Source organism: Gobio gobio, assembly GCF_949357685.1.
Source record: "Gobio gobio genome assembly, chromosome: 24".
NCBI lineage: Eukaryota > Metazoa > Chordata > Actinopteri > Cypriniformes > Gobionidae > Gobio > Gobio gobio.
This window is the reverse complement of record NC_137120.1, coordinates 1,404,253-1,425,803: the sequence shown is the minus strand read 5'-3', so window position 1 is coordinate 1,425,803 and position 21,551 is coordinate 1,404,253. Positions and strand designations below refer to the sequence as shown.

The 21,551-nt window shown below is 37.1% G+C and overlaps 2 protein-coding genes across 6 annotated transcripts in view; one reads left to right on the top strand and one right to left on the bottom strand.

Annotated features, from left to right (window-relative positions):
* Nucleotides 1-361: 361 nt before the first annotated feature.
* On the bottom strand, nt 362-20,487 carry cry3b (cryptochrome circadian regulator 3b). Of its 4 annotated transcripts, none has more exons than XM_079808469.1 (15): nt 19,854-20,487; nt 18,749-18,918; nt 13,431-13,539; nt 13,211-13,353; nt 11,867-12,051; nt 11,694-11,791; nt 11,472-11,612; nt 6,076-6,387; nt 5,855-6,006; nt 3,002-3,204; nt 2,816-2,929; nt 1,347-1,418; nt 1,202-1,261; nt 1,003-1,121; nt 362-927 (listed from the first exon to the last, which is right to left on the bottom strand). In XM_079808469.1, exons 2-15 carry the CDS (start codon nt 18,904-18,906, stop codon nt 886-888), a joined length of 1,908 nt encoding a protein of 635 aa, XP_079664595.1. In that variant the 5' UTR covers nt 18,907-18,918; nt 19,854-20,487; the 3' UTR covers nt 362-885. The 4 variants fall into 4 exon arrangements, with proteins under 4 accessions (XP_079664595.1, XP_079664596.1, XP_079664597.1 ...); XM_079808470.1 differs by having other exon boundaries at nt 1,347-1,415; nt 19,854-20,279; XM_079808471.1 differs by having other exon boundaries at nt 362-924; nt 19,854-20,033.
* Nucleotides 20,488-21,110: 623 nt separating this feature from the next.
* rbbp5 (retinoblastoma binding protein 5) overlaps nt 21,111-21,551 on the top strand; it is a 16,511-nt gene continuing 16,070 nt past the window's right edge. For both annotated transcript variants that reach the window (XM_079807911.1, XM_079807910.1), the window contains exon 1: nt 21,111-21,273. In XM_079807911.1, the coding sequence (XP_079664037.1) occupies nt 21,255-21,273 (19 nt within the window). In that variant the 5' untranslated portion in view covers nt 21,111-21,254. The remainder of the gene's footprint in view (nt 21,274-21,551) is intronic.

Genomic DNA, 21,551 nt, shown 5'->3' with positions numbered 1-21,551 from the left:
TAATAGATGATTTCGCTAACAAAAATGTATGTATTATCTTGAACACGTTGGAATAGTTTAGCAGGCTAATAAGTGAACTTGCTAACTCAAATGTATGTATTAGTTTAGCAGGCAATGCTAGCTGATTGTTTAGTTGTCAGCCATAAAATGTACCACATGTAAGCTAACTGAAATGTTTAATTAGCTTTAATGTGTCTTAGCGTTATATCAGCTCAGTCTCGTTCACAAGGGCAAACCATGAAGTAAAATATCCAACTCAAAAACCTCTGGTATATTGAAGTTGAAGAATAAACACATGCTAGCAGCTAACTCTGCGCGATGGAGCAACGATCTCGCCTGATAGACATGAAACACTCAGTTTGTTAAAATATTTTTATTAGCTGAATGAAGTACCACACACAGACTAAGAAACAAATGCTGGTATGATATATACAATATATTTAAAATTCAAAACAGCTATGAATATTCTGTAGAAAAACACAAGCAGTAAAACTGTACAGCTACATAAGAGACTCGTGTAGAAAACGCTGGAGGACAGAGATCAGACAACAGGAGGAAGACGAGCGCTCTTCATCTCCAGCGATGACGAGGGGTCAATCGTTCATCTGGGAGACGAGAGTTTGGACCCGGGACCGGGCGGTCACCATGGAAACAGATGCAGGTATGTACAGGTGAGGTTTCATGTATTCGCTAATACTGAGTCAATCTGAGTGTGGCGTGCGCGCGTTCTTCGGCTGATTTTTAAAATCAATACTTGGGATAATAAATAAACGTTAGAATTTCGTCTACGCCACATTCAGCCGCTTAATCTCTTCATTTCTTTGTGTTCGACACACGCGAGGGAAATTTACAATCCATTTTTGCGAATCCATCAGTGGGTGGGGCTTAGGATGAGAAGGCCACGCCCCCGATGTCTTCCCGCCGCTTCTGAAACAAACAGGAATTTATATCGTAAAGAGCGTTGCTACTATGCTAAACTAGCAAAACGTAAGGTTTACGAACCTCGTTATCTTGCCGTTGCGCTGAAGAGGGGGAGGGGCTGTTGTCACCATGGCAACCGTTGTGCTCCGCCTCTCTTTCCCTCCTTCCAGACCCGCCCCCGACCGGCCAACTCAGACGCCCTAAAGAAAATCATCGTCAACTTTGTTCGCAAGCCATTGAAGTTCCATAACGTGACATTTTCGTCCAATTTTTTTTTTACCTGGTTGTTGTGGGACGGCAAACTCGTGGCCGTGGTTCGTGTAGGGCGACGTACGGTGGCCTACGGGAGACAAACGCAAAAACATTTTCAGCAAACCGTCATTAAAGGTCCTCAAATAAGCCAAAGGATTTGTTAATGGACTCACTGAGGTAGTGTTTGTATTTAGTGGTGCGATGTTTAGCTGCGATCGGTCCGGACTGCTCTCTCAGGCCCCCTGCTGGACACACAGAGGATTACAGCTCAATTATTATCGTTCAAACGCACGTATTTGAAGGCGACACCCAGTGTTGGGGTAACGCATTACAAGTAACTTCAGTTACGTAATAGTATTACTTTTTCCAAGTAACTAGTAAAGTAACGCATTACTTTTCAAATTTACAACAAAATATATTTTCAAAAAAGTAACGCAAGTTACTTTTTCACATTAGTTTGACTGACAGCTCTCCTGTCCTCATGTTGAGAGTTAGTGCAGAGGTGTGTGTGTGTGTGTGTGTGTGTGTGTGTGTGTGTACATGATGGTTATTGTAGTTCTAGACTAAATGTGAGCATTTAATTATCTCACTTGCACAATAAAGATTCGGTCCTCCTCAAAATGAATATAATCAGTCAAATGCTAAATCAGAATACTATGCAAATCTCCAATAATTAAATGTTAAATAAAACAACTATTTTTATGCATAATCTACCTTTATATTTAATTTACCAATGTATCACTGCTGACCTTTGATGATGAAAATGACTAGATTATTTGTTTTTATTGGTTAAACTTTTTTCTCCTGCATCTATTCTCCATTATCTAGAGCTGCGCCCTCTAGTGTTCATAAGGGAATCTGCATCTTTACCTCAGCCTGGGGCTTATTATTTACATTTTGGTATGAAGATGTCTTTACCGTTGCACAAAAATATAACTTTTTTGTTATTAAAAAAAAACAAAAACAAGCCCAGGTGAGAAAAAGTAACGCAAAAGTACCGTAACGCATTACTTTTCTTAAAAAGTAACTAAGTAACTCAATTAGTTACTTTTTAAGGGAGTAACGCGATATTGTAACGCATTACTTTTCTTAAAAGTAACTAAGTAACTCAATTAAGTTACTTTTTAAGGGAGTAATGCAATATTGTAACGCATTACTTTTCTTAAAGTAACTAAGTAACTCAATTAGTTACTTTTTAAGGGTGTAACGCGATATCGTAACGCATTACTTTTCTTAAAAAGTAACTAAGTAACTCAATTAGTTACTTTTTAAGGGAGTAACACAATATTGTAACGCATTACTTTTCTTAAAAAGTAACTAAGTAACTCAATTAGTTACTTTTTAAGGGAGTAACACAATATTGTAACGCATTACTTTTCTTAAAAAGCAATTAAGTAACTCAATTAGTTACTTTTTAAGGGAGTAACGCAATATTGTAACACTACTTTTCTTAAAAAGTAACTAAGTAACTCAATTAGTTACTTTTTAAGGGAGTACCGCGATATCGTAACGCATTACTTTTCTTAAAAAGTAACTAAGTAACTCAATTAGTTACTTTTTAAGGGAGTAACGCAATATTGTAACGCATTACTTTTCAAAGTAACGTTCCCCAACACTGGGACGTCTGGTTTTAAACACTCACTCTGAGACGTCCCGCCGCTCTGCGTCCTCCGCCGCTCAGGGGGCGCTGCTGCCCCTCGGGCTTCATTTACACTCGCGTTCTCCATGTGGTTGGACGGGACGGCGGCGAGCAGACCTGACGGATGAATGAACGTGAGAAGGAGGAAACGGAGAAGTTCGTAAAGGTTGAGGTGGAAGGCGCTCTTACTGAGTCCGCGGTATCTGGACAGCTGCTGGTAGATCTGCCTCATCCTCTCGATGTTCAGCCGGCTGGCCTCCGCGTGGTTCACCATCGGTTTGGGATAGTCCACGCCGATCACGCATTTGGCCGCGAGCTGCACGTCGTCCGGCGCGTTCCAGGGGTCGTAGATGAACTTGGCTGGAAAATCTCGTAGGACAGGTAAGTAACGTCTGGAAACAAAGGGAAGGATTAAACATCACAACCTCCACAAAACCAGTGAACAAACAAACATACAGACTGCAAGAGATAACACTGAGGATTGAGCGGAATTCAGATCGGAACTGAGTCAGATCATTTCAGTGTGAATCTGAACTGAGTCAGATTATTAGAGTGTGAATCTGAACTGAATCGGCTCCTTTGAGTGTGAATCTGAACTGAGTCAGATCATTAGAGTGTGAATCTGAACTGAATCGGCTCCTTTGAGTGTGAATCTGAACTGAGTCAGATCATTAGAGTGTGAATCTGATCTGAATCAGCTCCTTTGAGTGTGAATCTGAACTGAATCGGCTCCTTTGAGTGTGAATCTGAACTGAGTCAGATCATTAGAGTGTGAATCTGATCTGAATCAGCTCCTTTGAGTGTGAATCTGAACTGAATCAGCTCCTTTGAGTGTGAATCTGATCTGAGTCAGCTCCTTTGAGTGTGAATCTGAACTGAATCAGCTCCTTTGAGTGTGAATCTGATCTGAATCAGCTCCTTTGAGTGTCAATCTGAACTGAATCAGCTCCTTTGAGTGTGAATCTGATCTGAATAAGCTCCTTTGAGTGTGAATCTGATCTGAATCGGCTCCTTTGAGTGTGAATCTGAACTGAATCAGCTCATTTGAGTGTGAATCTGAACTGAATCAGCTCCTTTGTGTAAATCTGAACTGAATCAGCTCATTTGAGTGTAAATCTGATCTGAATCAGCTCCTTTGAGTGTGAATCGGATCTGAATTAGCTCCTTTGAGTGTGAATCTGATCTCAATCAGCTCGTTTGAGTATGAATCTGAACTGAATCAGCTCGTTTGAGTGTGAATCTGATCTGAATCAGCTCCTTTGAGTGTGAATCTGATCTGAATCAGCTCCTTTGAGTGTGAATCCGAACTGAATCAGCTCCTTTGAGTGTGAATCCGAACTGAATCAGCTCCTTTGAGTGTGAATCCGAACTGAATCAGCTCATTTCAGTGTGAATCCGAACTGAATCAGCTCCTTTGAGTGTGAATCTGAACTGAATCAGCTCATTTGAGTGTGAATCTGAACTGAATCAGATCATTTCAGTGTGAATCTGATCTGAATCAGCTCCTTTGAGTGTGAGTCTGAACTGAATCAGCTCCTTTGAGTGTGAATCTGAACTGGGTCAGATCATTTGAGTGTGAATCTGACCTGAATCAGCTCCTTTGAATGTGAATCTGATCTGAATCAGCTCCTTTGAGTGCTAATCTGATCTGAATCAGCTCCTCTGAGCGTGAATCTGAACTGAATCAGCTCCTTTGAGTGTGAATCTGAACTGAATCAGCTCCTTTGAGTGTGAATCTGAACTGGGTCAGATCGTTTGAGTGTGAATCTGACCTGAATCAGCTCCTTTGAATGTGAATCTGACCTGAATAGGCTCCTTTGAGTGTGAATCTGACCTGAATCAGCTCCTTTGAATGTGAATCTGACCTGAATCAGCTCCTTTGAGTGTGAATCTGAACTGAATCAGCTCCTTTGAGTGTGAATCTGATCTGAGTCAGCTCCTTTGAGTGTGAATCTGAACTGAATCAGCTCCTTTGAGTGTGAATCTGATCTGAATCAGCTCCTTTGAGTGTCAATCTGAACTGAATCAGCTCCTTTGAGTGTGAATCTGATCTGAATAAGCTCCTTTGAGTGTGAATCTGACCTGAATCGGCTCCTTTGAGTGTGAATCTGAACTGAATCAGCTCATTTGAGTGTGAATCTGAACTGAATCAGCTCCTTTGTGTAAATCTGAACTGAATCAGCTCATTTGAGTGTAAATCTGATCTGAATCAGCTCCTTTGAGTGTGAATCGGATCTGAATTAGCTCCTTTGAGTGTGAATCTGATCTCAATCAGCTCCTTTGAGTGTGAATCTGAACTGAATCAGCTCGTTTGAGTGTGAATCTGATCTGAATCAGCTCCTTTGAGTGTGAATCTGATCTGAATCAGCTCCTTTGAGTGTGAATCCGAACTGAATCAGCTCCTTTGAGTGTGAATCCGAACTGAATCAGCTCCTCTGAGTGTGAATCTGAACTGAATCGGCTCCTGAGTGTGAATCTGAACTGAATCGGCTCCTCTGAGTGTGAATCTGAACTGAATCGGCTCCTCTGAGTGTGAATCTGAACTGAATCGGCTGCTCTGAGTGTGAATCTGAACTGAATCGGCTCCTCTGAGTGTGAATCTGAACTGAATCGGCTCCTCTGAGTGTGAATCTGAACTGGATCGGCTCCTCTGAGTGTGAATCTGAACTGAATCAGCTATTTCTGAAGGTGAATCTGAACTGAATCGGCTCCTCTGAGTGTGAATCTGAACTGAATCGGCTCCTCTGAGTGTGAATCTGAACTGGATCGGCTCCTCTGAGTGTGAATCTGAACTGGATCGGCTCCTCTGAGTGTGAATCTGAACTGAATCAGCTATTTCTGAAGGTGAATCTGAACTGAATCGGCTCCTCTGAGTGTGAATCTGAACTGAATCGGCTCCTCTGAGTGTGAATCTGTACTGAATCGGCTCCTCTGAGTGTGAATCTGAACTGGATCGGCTCCTCTGAGTGTGAATCTGAACTGAATCGGCTCCTCTGAGTGTGAATCTGAACTGAATTGGCTATTTCTGAAGGTGATGCCCACCTTATGAAGTCTCCATTGGGGTCGATCCTGCGGCCGAATCCCACGGGGCAGTAGCAGTGGAAGAACTGCTGGAAGAAGGAGCTGCAGGAGTGGCAGAGCCAGCTGCCCGCGTTCACACTCCAGTCTGCGTCCAGCAGCAGCTCCTCGAACACCTGCGGGCACCACAGCGTTACCACAGCGCCCACACACCGGCCCTTACCCATGATGCTCTGGGGCCGCACCTTCATGCCCTCCTCCCAGCTGATCCACAGGTCTCCGCGGGTCAGGAAGCAGGCCACGGCGTGCCGGGCCAGGTGATGGATCCAGCCCTCCTGCCTCAGCTGGGTCATGATGGCGTCGACCCAGGGGAAGCCCGTCCGGCCCTCGGCCCACTTGGCCAGCGCCTCGGCGTTCCTGTCCCACGGGATGCGGATGCAGATGGGGTTTCCCTCCGCCCGGTCGAAGCGCGGGTTATTGGTGGCGGCCGTGTAGAAGAACTCCCTCCACAGGATCTTGTCGTACAGAGAGATGGACGGGTTTCCGTTGTTCTTCACCTGCGCAAACACACAGAAAGCATAGCTGTATATCTCTCGGCATAGCGAAATTACATTTAAAAAGCTTTTAAATCAGATATAAATCATATTTTAATGTCAATTTAAATTTGATATTATAATATTAACATATATAATGTAAAAGGTTTTACATTTTATATATTACAATATATTTTAAGTAGGTTTTTAAAGTTAAGTGTGTTATAAATTAAATTAATATCAATTTAAATTTGATATAATTATTAACATATAATCTTAAAATGTTTTAAATGAGATATTTTAGAATATATTTTATGTTTTTAAAAGTTAAGCATATCATAAATTATATAATTTATGATATGCTTAACTTTAAAAGGTTATATCATTACAATATATTTTAAGTACATTTTAATTTTAAGCATATCATATAAATTATATTTTAATATCAATTTAAATTTGATATTAAAATATTAGCATATATCATTTTAAAAGGTTTAAAATTGGATATATTACAATATATTTTAAGTAAGTTTTTAAAGTTAAGTGTGTTATAAATTAAATTTGAATATCAATTTAAATTTTATATATTATAATATTAACAAATATAATTTGAAAAGGTTTTAAATTTGATATAATACAATACATTTTAAGTGACTTTTAAAGTTAATCATATCATAAATTACATTTTAAAATGAATTTAAATTTGATATAATTAACATATAAATATATAATCTTAAAATGTTTTAAATTGGATATATTACAATATATTTAAGTAGGTTTTTAAAGTTAAGTGTGTTATAAACTAAATTAATATCAATTTAAATTTGATATAATTATTAACATATAATCTTAAAATGTTTTAAATTAGATATATTAGAATATATTATATGTTTTTTAAAGTTAAGCATATCATAAATTATATTTTAATGTCAATTTAAATTTGATATAATTATTAACATATATAATTTTAAAAGGTTTAAAAATGGGATATATTACAATATATTTTAAGTAAGTTTCTAAAGTTAAGTGTATTATCAATTATATTTTAATATCAATTTAAATTTGATATATTATAATATTAACATATATAATTTTAAAAGGTTTTAAATTTGATATATTAGAATACATTTTAAGTGACTTTTAAAGTTAAGCATATCATAAATTACATTTTAAATTTGATATAATTAACATATAAATATGTAATCTTAAAATGTTTTAAATTGGATATATTACAATATATTTAAGTAAGTCTTTAAAGTTAAGTGTGTTATAAATTACATTTTAATATCAATATAAATTTATAATTATTAACATATATATATAATCTTAAAATGTATTCAATTAGATGCATTAGAATAAATTAAGTGACTTTTTATTATAAATCATATTTTAATATCAATTTAAATGTGATGTATTATAATATTAACATATATAATGTAAAAGGTTTTAAATGTTATATATTACAATATATTTTAAGTAGGTTTTTTAAGTTAAATGTGTTATAAATTCAATTTACATCAATTTAAATTTGATATAATTATTAACATATAATCTTAAAATGTTTTAAATTAGATATATTAGAATATATTATATGTTTTTTAAAGTTAAGCATATCATAAATTATATTTTAATGTCAATTTAAATTTGATATAATTATTAACATATATCATTTTAAAAGGTTATATCATTACAAAATATTTTAAGTACATTTTAATTTTAAACATATCATATAAATTATATTTTAAAATGAATTTAAATTTGATATTATAAAATTAGCATATATAATTTTAAAAAGTTTAATATTACAATATATTTTAAGTAAGTTTTTTAAGTTAAGTCTATTATCAATTATATTTTAATATCAATTTAAATTTGATATATTATAAAATTAACAAATTTGATATATTACAATACATTTTAAGTGACTTTTAAAGTTAAGCATATCAGAAATTACATTTTAAAATGAATTTAAATTTGATATAATTAACATATAAATATATAATCTTAAAATGTTTTAAATTGGATATATTACAATATATTTAAGTAAATCTTTAAAGTTAAGTGTGCTATAAATTACATTTTAAAATGAATTTAAATTTGATATAATTAACATATAAATATACAATCTTAAAAGGTTTTAAATTGGACCGATATATTACAATATATTTAAGTAAGTCTTTAAAGTTAAGTGTGTTATAGATTACATTTTAATATCAATTTAAATTTGAAATAATTATGAACATATATCATTTTAAAAGGTTTAAAATTGTATATATTACAATATATTTTAGGTAAGTTTTTAAAGTTAAGTGTATTATCAATTATATTTTAATATCAATTTAAATTTGATATATTATAATATTAACATATATAATTTTAAAAGGTTTTAAATCTGACATATTACAATACATTTTAAGTGACTTTTAAAGTTAAGCATATGAGAAATTACATTTTAAAATGAATTTAAATTTGATAGAATTAACATATAAATATACAATCTTAAAAGGTTTTAAATTGGATATATTAAATATATTTTAAGTAAGTTTTTAAAGTTAAGTGTATTATCAATTATATTTTAATATCAATTTAAATTTGATATAATTAACATATAAATATACAATCTTAATTGGATATATTACAATATATTTAAGTAAGTCTTTGAAGTTAAGTGTGTTATAAATTACATTTTAATATCAATTTAAATTTGATATAATTATTAGCATATATAATTTTAAAAGGTTATATCATTACAATATATTTTAAGTACATTTTAATTTTAAGCATATCATATAAATTATATTTTAATATCAATTTAAATTTGATATTATAATATTGGCATATATCATTTTAAAAGGTTTAAAATTGGATATATTATAATATATTTTAAGTAAGTTTTTAAAGTTAAGTGTTATAAATTACATTTTAATATCAATTTAAATTTGATATTATAATATTGGCATATATAATTTTAAAAGGTTTAAAATTGGATATATTATAATGTATTTTAAGTAAGTTTTTAAAGTTAATTGTTATAAATTACATTTTAATATCAATTTAAATTTGATATGTTATAATATTAACAAATATATATTTTAAAAGGTTTTAAATTTGATATATTACAATACATTTTAAGTGACTTTTAAAGTTAAGCATATCAGAAATTACATTTTAAAATGAATTTAAATTTGATATAATTAACATAAATATACAATCTTAAAAGGTTTTAAATTGGATATATTACAATATATTTAAGTAAGTCTTTAAAGTTAAGTGTGCTATAAATTACATTTTAAAATCAATTTAAATTTGATATAATTATTAACAGTGTTGGGTATAGTTACTTTGGAAAGTAGTTAGTTAGGTTACAACGTTACCATCAATTAAAAGTAATCAGTTATGATACAGCGTTACCTATTCATAAAAGTAACGCGTTAGAGTACTCATGCGTTACCAAAAATTAAAAGCCGTTTGCAGCGGCTCACACATGACAGACACAGCCCCCGGCCCCTTTAAATGCACCTAGAAGTCGTGACTCCCGACAATGAATAACGTCAGTCATCCGACTAAATTAACACTGCAGGATAACAATAACAGGAAAGACAGTCAGCAAATGCCTACAAAAGACAGATGAAATTTAATATGAATAATTGATCCATGTCGGTATACACAGCCTAATATTTTTCACTTAGGCTATAATTAAAAAAAATAGCCTACAAAATCAAGATAGCCTATTTACTTTTTATTTATTAAATCCATCCAGGAAATTAGTTAATGAAACATGGATTAAAATTAAGATACAATTAATACAAAACGAAATTCGTTTTAAAGAAAGGCTTTGTGCTTTCTTTTTGAGGTCTCTGTGAAAGTTTTAAAGTCTTTAGTGCCGCGGCGCTTTCAGGGTGGTCGCGTCCGTAATGGAGAAGAACTGTCACGTAACATTGTTTTTTCCTCATAAATGACAAAATACTTTAAAAAAAAATACAAAACCATAATTATTATTTTTTTAAAGGATGGATTTATAGCGTTTTGGGGAAAAATGGATGGATGACCTTCTATTGCCTTTGTTAATTCTCATTTTTTTGAGTTTGTCACGTAAAGTTACCTCCTTCGCCTAAAAATATTTTAGTAAAGCTTGGTAAGAAATGAGCAAAAACAAAAAACAGACGAAAAAACAATTTTACCTCAACTATAACATCAGGCAGGCGGCAGGCCAGATGTCATCCGGGAGAGACGGTCTTTTAAATCCAGTGTTTTTGCATCTCCTCGACTACATAACCGGCCACAAGTTTGTGAACCTCACTGATGGGGACTGTTTTAGCAGAGTTAAAACTCAAACGCTGTTGCTTTGGAGCTGGTGCACCACCGTCGTCCTCCTCAGCAGGCTTTTCACCAACGCAGAGTGGGCATTTTACCGTTATGTTCTTTTCTTTTTCGTTGACAAATTGAAAATAATGTGCGTACTTCCATAAACCAAACGCTGTCCTCTCTGCCATCTTGCCGGGAGTTCGAAAAAAAAAAAAAACCCACACACACACAGGGTCAGGCGCAGGGCACAGACGTAGGCTATCACAGCCATTGACTTTACGATCACAGAGCTTCGGCTCCGCTGATACATCCGCAGGTGGCACAGTAGACCTAGGCCTACTGTCTGACAAAAAGCAGGCTGCAGTCGGGATTTTCCTTTCCTTAAAATAACGGATTACTTTTTTTAAAAAATAACGAAGTTACTGATTACTTACGCACGAAACTAACGCGTTAAGTTACACATTTCAGGAAAAAAGTAATTAGAGTACTCTAACGCGTTACTTTGTAACGCGTTACCCACAACACTGATTATTAACATAAATATAATCTTAAAATGTTTTAAATTAGATGCATTAGATTAAATTAAGTGACTTTTTTTATTATAAATTATATTTTTGAATCAATTTAAATTAGATATATTATTATAGGAACTTATATGGCTTAAAATGTTACTTATTAATGGTTAAATGAGATAGTAAAAAATACATAATTTAAGTGTTTTTTAATATACACGTTATACTGAGTTGAGGTAGGTTTGCATTGTAATGTACAGTTTAATGAGATGTGATGAGGCTGTAGTTCACCTTCTTGTAGAGCTGAGTGAGTTTGCAGTGGAACAGGCGGCAGGACAGGCAGCCGAAGCGCAGGAACGGACTCAAGCCCAGCGGACTGGCCAACAGCGGACTGGAGTTCATCTTCGGCCGCTCGAAGTTCTCCTGCCACGCCTGAGAGAGAGAGAGAGACGCCTCAGGAAACCAGTCGCCGGTGTGTACGCCGTGTGTGTGTGTGTGTGTGTGTGTTCATACCGCGGTAGAGTCCGGTCCGAGATGCCGGTCCATGCGTCTCAGCGCCTCTGATTCTCCTCCGGGCCAAACGGCGGGAGCCAGACCCTCTGTGTCGAACCCTGAGCGCAAACACACCCATCATGCACCGCTCTGACCACACTGGATCTGTGTGTGTGTGTGTGTGTGTGTGTTACCCAGCTCCTCCAGCAGGGGGACGCCGTATTCCTCTCTGTGGTTGTCGTTGATGGGCGTCACACAGTTGCCCATCAGCTCGAGGGTGGGCGGCTCGAGGGGCGGCGCGGGCGGCTCCATGGTGCCCACCAGCATCTGGAAGCGCTTGTACGTGAGCGGAGGCTGCCCGCCGTTCAGCTCGATGATCCTGACAGCCAATCAGATATCAGCGCGCCGCTCACACCCACTCAGGAACTTCAACTTTATTTATTTATGATTTAATGCCATATCAGCAACAATGGCTATATTTATGGCAATCAGCAGTATCACTTCAATACATTGTTTACAATAATTTAACAATTTTCTCTTAAAGGTCCCATGGCATGAAAAATTCATTTTATGAGTTTTTTTAACATTAATATGAGTATCTCTAGCCTGAATGTGGTCCCCAAGTGGCTAGAAATGTTGATGGGTGTAACCCGAGTTCTGGCTGTCTCTCTCTGCCTTTGAGAAAATGAGCTCAGATGAGCTGATCTGGAATTTTCCTGTTATGACGTCATACCAGGAAAGGTTACCTCCCCTTCCTCTGCAACATAATCTAACACTCATTTCAAATGCAAAGATGTCAGCCAATCACAACAGTGGGCGTTTTCACTGAAGTCGCACACGCCCCTTGAAACAGGGCATTCAGCCAGAGGGGTAATAACAGTATAGAAAAAATGCCTTTTATTTCTAAATTATGACATTTTTTAATGTAAAAATCATACTAACAATATAAGTACACCCCAGGAAACATAATAAAATAATAGAAAAATGGGACCTTTAAAAACAATCACTATACAAAATCAGACATATTTACCAATAACAACAACACCAGTTACATAGAATCTTTCAATTTAATGTTTGACAGAGATTCTAAAATCACTTTTTAAAAATGTCCATTAATGTGTTTTCTGAATAAAACCGTTCTCTAATATTATTTAAAAAAGGACATTCTATTAAAATATGTTTTACACTTGTGAAATTCTTACACAGATCACAAACCGGTTTCTCTATAACTATGAGTGAGTGAGTCTTGAATGTCCAATTCGGCATCTCGGCATCAAACTAATAACCCCTTGATTTAAAACTGGATTCGCCGCATATAATTTGTTATTTACACATTCAGTCCATTCCATTTGCCATTTCTGGTAGATGTACAGGTTCAATATGGGTTTACCGTCAGATGCTGGTATTTTACATTCTATCATTTCCAACTGAAGTTTTTCTTTATCTGCTTGTTCATTACCAGTCAAACCCATATGACCTGGTCTCCAACAAAAACCCCTCCCTCATGAACAGTATGAGTGTGTGTGTGAAGCGCTCACCGGTCCAGGTCATAGAGTGTGTGTGAGACCTTCACCACCACCTCCACACCCGCCTCACTCGCCAGCTTCTTTATGGCAGCGTCGCGCTCCTTCCCGAACGGCTCCGAGTCGCACTCGAAGGTCAGCCGCGACACCTTCCACTCCTGACACACACACACACACACACAGGTCAGAGGTCATGAGGTCATCAGTGATGGGGTCAGTCAGGTGACCACAGTACCTTGAAGAGCCGAGGGAAGATGTTGGCCGGTTGACCACGGATGACGAACAGGCGAGAGTTGAGTTTGCGCAGACTCGAGTCCAGATCCTCCAAACTCTGCAGCAGAAACCTGACACACACACACACACACACACAGGACAATACAGCGTTACATCCAGCAATGCAAGTGGGGTAAAGCGCGCCGCCACTGGACTCTAGAGCAGTGGAGACGTGTTCTCTGAGTGACCAATCACGCTTCCCTGTCTGATAATCCCAGTGACGAGTCTCTAAGTGTAAAGTTTGGTGGAGGGGGGATTATGGGGTGGGGTTGTTTTTCAGGGGTTAGTTCCAGTGAAAGGAACTCTTAATGCTTCACCAAGACATTTTGGTGGGATCAGTTTGGGGACGGCCCCTTCCTTCTCTGTCTGGGACAAACTAAACAATCAAATTACACTTCAAATACATTTTTTCCAAAGATGATTTAGGCATTTTTGAAGCCTTAAGTCGTCCGTCGCCATCTTGGCAGCGCGTCACTCCCGGATAACTGAAGATGGGCAAAGAGGCGGGACGTGGGCGGAGCTGAGCTGCCCGAAACCACGCCCACTTAGCTCAACCTTAGCAGTAATACACCTGTCACTCAAATAGCCACGCCCTTAATTATGCAGAACTTTAAGGCTTAATATATCATAGATATCCATAATAAAGGCTAGATGTCTTAAGGCGGAGTCTCTAATGCCATCAGCGGCGGCCATCTTGTCACAGGCGAGCTTTCTGGCGGCCATTTTGTCACAGGTGAGCTTTCTGGCGGCCATCTTGTCACAGGCGAGCTTTCTGGTGGCCATCTTGTCACAGGCGAGCTTTCTGGCGGCCATCTTGTCACTGGCGCACTTTCTGGCGGCCATCTTGTCACAGGCGCACTTTCTGGCGGCCATCTTGTCACAGGCGCACTTTCTGGCGGCCATCTTATCACAGGCGAGCTTTCTGGCTAAGACGAGTGATCTGAACACAAATACTCTTATCTCGCTGAAATCTGGACGGATTTACAAATGGTTCGGTTTCTTACAAACGTTATTAATGTGGCTATAATTATGGATGCTTGAACAAATTATTCATAATTTGTTCGTGTCATAACTACATCTCTGATGTTTATAACAAAGCAAACAGTTTGAAAATCGGTAGAAAATTGAGCAAGTTATGGTTATTTAAAAAGTGCAAGCACCATTAAAACACAATGAGTGAGCGAGCTGACTGAGACAAGATGGCCGCCAGGTGCGGACGAGACATCTAGCCTTTATTATGGATATCTATGTTTAATATAATATAAACGGATGAGTTACACTCATACAGTCGTCATGAAGGGTAAAATGAGCCGTTTAGACCAAAAACCCCTCCGTACACGCGTGTTCTTCTGCTTTAACATGAGGGAGACACAGATCGGCCTCGCCCTCCAGTGGCCAGACGATGAACTGCAGGTTAAGTCACTTCCTGTGGGATTCAGAGATATGAGGTTCAGACTGACATACCTGTCAAGTATCCCGTTTTGGCCGGGAAAGTCCCGTATTTTACCCTTCTTTCCCGCCGTCCTCCCGTATTAGTATTTTCCTGTAAATCTCCCGTATTTTAACCTGCGTTATTAAAAAACAATAATACCGGAGTAAAAAAACAAAAACATTTCCAATCTGAGCTCTGTAACTAGCCTCGCGATAACTGCCATCTGCAGTAGCCTACAGTAAAGGTGTCAGTTGTGGCGAGGCTAGTGTGTGAGGTCAGATGACGAGTGACAATGCGGGAAAAAAACAAAACAGAGACGGATGATGGACGTAACGATAGAGACGGATTAAGGCACTCCTGCCAACAAAAAAAAACCCCTTGTGTCAATACCGTGATCAATGGGACAGCGGATTTAATTATAACATGTAAGTGACTTAATGTTAATTAATTGTTTCTGGAACTGGCGTATGAAATCAGTGTCATTTCCAGTAGTGATGGTATTCTGGAAAACAACACTCTTGTTATTGTGATGTAGCTTAACTGTATCATATGTTATAAATATAATAACTTCACCATTTTAACCGTGTTATGTTAACTGAGTTTCTTTGTACGAGCGGCGCTCATTTGTTTTCGATTTTCTCGTCGAGAGGCTGCGCGAGCCTCAACAGCACAACCTTGTCAGTTCATTTTATATTATCCACTATCGATCGCCACTTACACTAACTGAATGCAGAATCATTATTTGCACTTTGGTGATTCCCTAGTTATTTTTTGTTTTGACATTTTACTCAGGATACTTGTCCGTTGGGTAAGTAAAATTATTTTTCACTCAACAAGCGTTCATGTCGAGCCCTGCCCATAGCAATGCAAGTTCAGAAAGGGTATTTATGGTGTGGAAGATTGTTCCAGAGAATAGGATGACATTAGACAACAGAACAGTTTGTGCTCTACTCATGTAAAATGAACCACTCTGGCCCAGCCCACAAATACACTCCTTCCAAAACAGGCTTAAAGAATGCAAAGTCTGCAACAAATGTGTACAATAGCTCACTAAAAGAGTAAAGAAAAGTTATGTGAAATGAAAAGAAAAACTGTAAAAGAAAAGCAATATGAAATGAAAAGAATGGAATGAAAATAAAATGTAACAAGCAATGTTAAATGAACAGAAAATATGCAAATAAGCCTTTAAATAAATGCTCATCATATATACCCTTTTGAGTTTTCATTTGGGCTATAACACCTGTCTTCAAATGTAAGGGATATGGAGCTTGGTTGGGGTGCTGGGACTGAATGTCCCTTATTTTCAAATCCAAAACTTGACAGGTTCAGACTGAAGAACAGTGAAACTCGTTCCCAGAATAACCGTCTGGCGGAGCTGGAGGAAAGTGGGGCGTTGCCATGGAAACCAGAGTCCAGAATACACCATAATGAGCCGGATCTGACAATAACACTGCGCTAACCAGGAAATACATCATCATAACTGATTCAGCTCAAAGACATTCAGAGGCACATCTGAGACTCATTCCTCTCATGTGACCCTGGACCAGGGCTGTCCAAACGGCCACTGTGTTCATTTAAAATCATTTAATTAAATCCAGTTAAACAGCACTGACTTCAACAACACTAACGTGCAAATCAGCTGAGCCCATTCAGTTAACATACTTTTCAGACAACACTTCACCAACATTAATCGTGGTAACACCACCTGTAACCGTGGTAACACCACCTGTAACCGTGGTAACACCACCTGTAACCGTGGTAACACCACCTGTAACCCTGTAACCGTGGTAACACCACCTGTAACCCTGTAACCGTGGTAACACCACCTGTAACCGTGGTAACACCACCTGTAACCCTGTAACCGTGGTAACACCACCTGTAACCGTGGTAACACCACCTGTAACCGTGGTAACACCACCTGTAACCGTGGTAACACCACCTGTAACCCTGTAACCGTGGTAACACCACCTGTAACCCTGTAACCGTGGTAACACCACCTGTAATCGTGGTAACACCACCCGTAACCGTGGTAACACCACCCGTAACCGTGGTAACACCACCCGTAACCGTGGTAACACCACCTGTAACCGTGGTAACACCACCTGTAACCGTGGTAACACCACCTGTAACCGTGGTAACACCACCTGTAATCGTGGTAACACCACCTGTAACCGTGGTAACACCACCTGTAATCGTGGTAACACCACCTGTAACCGTGGTAACACCACCTGTAATCGTGGTAATGTGTCAGAAATGTAGGTTAATATCTAATTTTATTTAATTTGTAATGTAGATTTAAAAGTAATAAAGGCCAAATTACAGACTATTTTTGTCATAAACTTGCGGTTTTGTGCATTTATATTTATATGTTTATAGATTAAATACCATAAAGCCATATATATTTTTTTTAGGGCTGTCAAAAAATTAATCGCGATTAATCGCATCCAAAATAAAAGTTTGTGTTTACATAATATATGTGTGTGTACTCTGTTAATTATTATTTATATATGAATACACACACATTCATGTATATATTTAAGAAATATTTGCATGTATATACTGTATATAATCTATAATATATATAAATATAAATAATTTATATATAAAAATAATATTTTTTTCTTAAATATATACATGCTTGTGTGTGTATTTATATATAAATAATAATGAACAGAGTACACACACATATATTATGTAAACACAAACGTTTATTTTGGATGCGATTAATTTTTTGACAGCCCTATTTTTTTACGTTTTGCCTTGTGTGCACTGCAAAACATGCTGTCATTTAGTATTTTTGTCTTGTTTCTAGTATGAATATATCTAAAAATTCTTAAATCAAGATGCATTTACTAGATAAGTTAAATGACATTAGATATTTTTATTATTTTCTGGAAAATATCCTATCGTGTCCCAAACAAAAACAAGATTATTTTTCTAATCCATTGGCAGATAATTTAGTTTGTTTCAAGCAAAAACTCAATTTCATCTCAAAAATATGTAATTTTCCTTAGTAAAAGCATCTTGATGTAAGAATTTTTAGATATTTGGACTGGAAAAAAGACAGAAATACCAAGTCAGAAAAGCATGTTTTATAGTGTGCTTTACCTGTGCTGATCTAAATAGAGCACTTATTATATTTAAATAAGAATAGAGTTCTAACTCACTAATAATATTTAAATTTCACCCATTAAAACTTTTTGTTTGATGAAAGTTTTCCAGATATTGTTAAATATCTAAACATTTCCTGTGTCTTATCTCAAGCTTGTCAAATCGGTCATGATTCCAAGAAACAAAACATGTCATATATATATATAATAGAAAAGGGACAGATGTATGGACCACTAAACCCGTCATAAGGGTCACTTTTTCTTCAGCTGAATTAATAATCTCTCCACGGATGAATATTTGTAAATCTGGAATCTGAGGGTGCAAAAACATCTAAATATTGAGAAAATCTCCTTTAAAGTTGTCCAGATGAAGTCCTTAGCAATGCTTATTGCTACTAATATTACATTTATGATATGGACATTTACTAAATATCTTCATGGAACATGATCTTAATATCCTAATGATTTTTGGCATAAAAGAAATATGTATAATTTTGATGTGTTGTTGGCTATTGGCACAGATATACCCGTGAGACGCCACTGCTGTTGAGGTCAAGGGTCACATGTCCACATTAAACAGCTCTAAATCAAAGAGTTCTTTAAAGCCCCAGCAGAGGGCGCCACTGGGCCCTTAAACACTGAGAGGTGTGTGTGTGTGTGTGTGTGTGTGTGTGTGTGTGTGCGTGCGTGCGTGCGTGCGAGTGTGTGTGTGTGTGTGTGTGTGTGTGTGCGTCTCACCTCCAGCGGTTGACCCCCAGGTTGGAGGCCCCGGCGAACCAGGGGTCCAGGAAGTAGACGCAGCGCAGCGTTTGGGCCCCCTTCAGGGCCTCCAGCAGGGCCGGGTTGTCATGGAGACGCAGGCCCTTGCGGAACCAGTGGATGGAGTTGATGGACATGATCTCTGACCCCTGCAACATCAACAACAGTATTTCACACACACTCACTTTCTATACAACATGACAAGAAACTCTCACTTTAGCACTTTATCAAGTTATAAACACGGTTAATGTCTCCTCAGGCTCTGTTCTAATGGACGGATGCGCTTTTATGGGCTGCCATTATAGTATAAGTGTAACTCAATGAACACACACTGCCATTCTCCCATTGAGAAACACATCAGCCAATCAACGCTTGAGAAGACAGGCGAGGGGCGTGGCCTCCACACTAAAGGCGAATGACGTCAGCAGAGGTCGCTGTTTATTACACTCCTCGTGCACTTTAGATTTATTATTATTTTGGAATATTAGCATTTAATTAATTCAGATCACATTAAATTATTAAAGTATTATAAAATAAACGCGTTAATGATGATAATAATAATACTTGAAGGCTGTTTTGTTGTATTAATATTAATAATACCATTATGAAATACTTCCAAGCCGTTTTAATTATTATTAATAATTATGCTACTACCAATAATAAAGATAATATGATATTTAACTGTTTATATACAGCAGCATGTACGTCATTTCTTCTATTTGATGTATTAGTATGCTTTTGATTATTCTATTAACACAATATAAAGTAATAAAAATGCAATAATACTTCACTTTTATACGTTTACGTAACAAAATGAAACTATATATTACTATAAATCAAGAGTGTGTGGGGTGAGCAGATCGTTTTCAGATATAAAAAGCCATTGCAGACATTTATCATAATTTTTACAGAAAAATTGGGTCTCTTACGTCATAAAATATCACAAAAGCATCATTCATAAACACAGAGTTATGTTTAAATACAACTGTGTGTGTTTTAATAAATGGGTCATGATTCGGTCTTTATGTAACCCTTATGTCGACTTAACTTAAGAAATAACGTCAAATTGTAAGAGAAGACTCACCTGAGGAAGTACAAACGAGGAGAAATGCTTTTATGTGAGTCCCAGTTATGAAATCATATCAGAATTAATAAATATATGTGAGTAGAATCACTGCAGAACTGCTCGATTCACTCAAATCCAGCTCCACAGAACCGGGGCAAAGCAGCACAGTTTCATAACGTTCCTGCGCACTGCGCATGCGCCAACACGACCGGCTCCAGACACTCATACACTAGATATAACCGACGGCTTAATGTATAATAACTGTAGCGATAGATGAGCGGCTGGGTCCTCTACATATTCATATTCAGCGTCAATATGATAAAAGGCGGATAAAAAGACTATACGATATGAATTGTATAATGTAGAACATTTAAAACGATGTCTCCATCTATAGTCACACATCTATGCTGCCTGTGCGCTGCCTGGATAGGTCACGCTGCTCGTGTCCCACATATGGAGACCGCTCATTGGTCCGCATTAGAGTGACGTCAAAGAATCCCTCTCACGTTTATGCGGCGTGGATGTAAAGAGCTTTGCGAGTAACTTTGACGGATTTTGAACATTAAATGCTGTTTGGTATGATTTTAAAATGCGATCCGGCCGTTCGTTTGCAAGTTGTGTTCTTTCACGATGCTGTAATAACCGAGTTTCTGAGATTCCCTCACCCCGCCTTTTCCCCTCACTCGCTCTCTGATTGGTCACGTCCTCAGAATCCCGGATAATCACGGGCGAGACTCCGCACGGCGCCATTTTGGATCTGAGAGCGCGGTTTCAGTACAACACAGTGAAATAGCGTTGAGCCGGGGGAAACTGTTGCCTTCTTAACGGAAAACTCAATATTCTCACTTTTTCTTCTTATGTTGATACAGATGAAAGTATAAGATATTATTCTTGACACTTTTGAAAAGGTAGCTATTTAATAAAACTGTTATTATATAAATATATAACAGTTAAAACTGTTAGTGTGAAACTCTGTATATTACGTCATAGTTTATCTGTTTTGCAGAACTGAATGCGGTTTTCTGACAAATAAAGTGTATTTTAAAGGTGTTTTTGTTTTACTGTGTATTTAATCTTTTGAAAGTAGTTGTATACTGTAATATTTTGCTGCTGCAACTCTGAAGATCCCATATTTACTAGAGTTAAAGACAAAGTGGCTTATTAGTCTTTAAGACCAACACCAAAAATATTTTTTTCATATAAATTATTAATGTAAGATTATTTCTTGATTTTCTGGTGTTTTTGTTCAGGCGCTCCGCGGGGCGCTTTGTTTTGGGGTCCTTCATCACACACCGCGCCAGTCGCGCTACCGTCGCTCATCGGGAATGTTGTAATATTTTTGGTTTCTGCAGATTTTTTGTTCATATTTCAGTTTCGCCGCTCGCTGGTCATCGAGTGTGTGTTCGTGTAGCCGCAGAGATGAATCTGGAGCTGCTCGGTGAGAGTCTGTTAGCTCAGAGCTAACTCCTGCTAGCCGTCTTTTCATGTTTATAAACATTCAGTGGAAACGTTCAAGGAACTTATTGATTATTATTGTAACTCTAATATTTATATGACACTTGCTCTTTCGTGACTCGGTTGATTGTGTATATTATTATATGCAGCTTTCAGTTCTGCTCTGAAATGAACTGTCAGATTAATAAACATGCAGAAGTGTGTGATTATATTAATGTGTGTGTGTGTGTGTGTGTGTGTGTGTGTGTGTGTGTGTGTGTG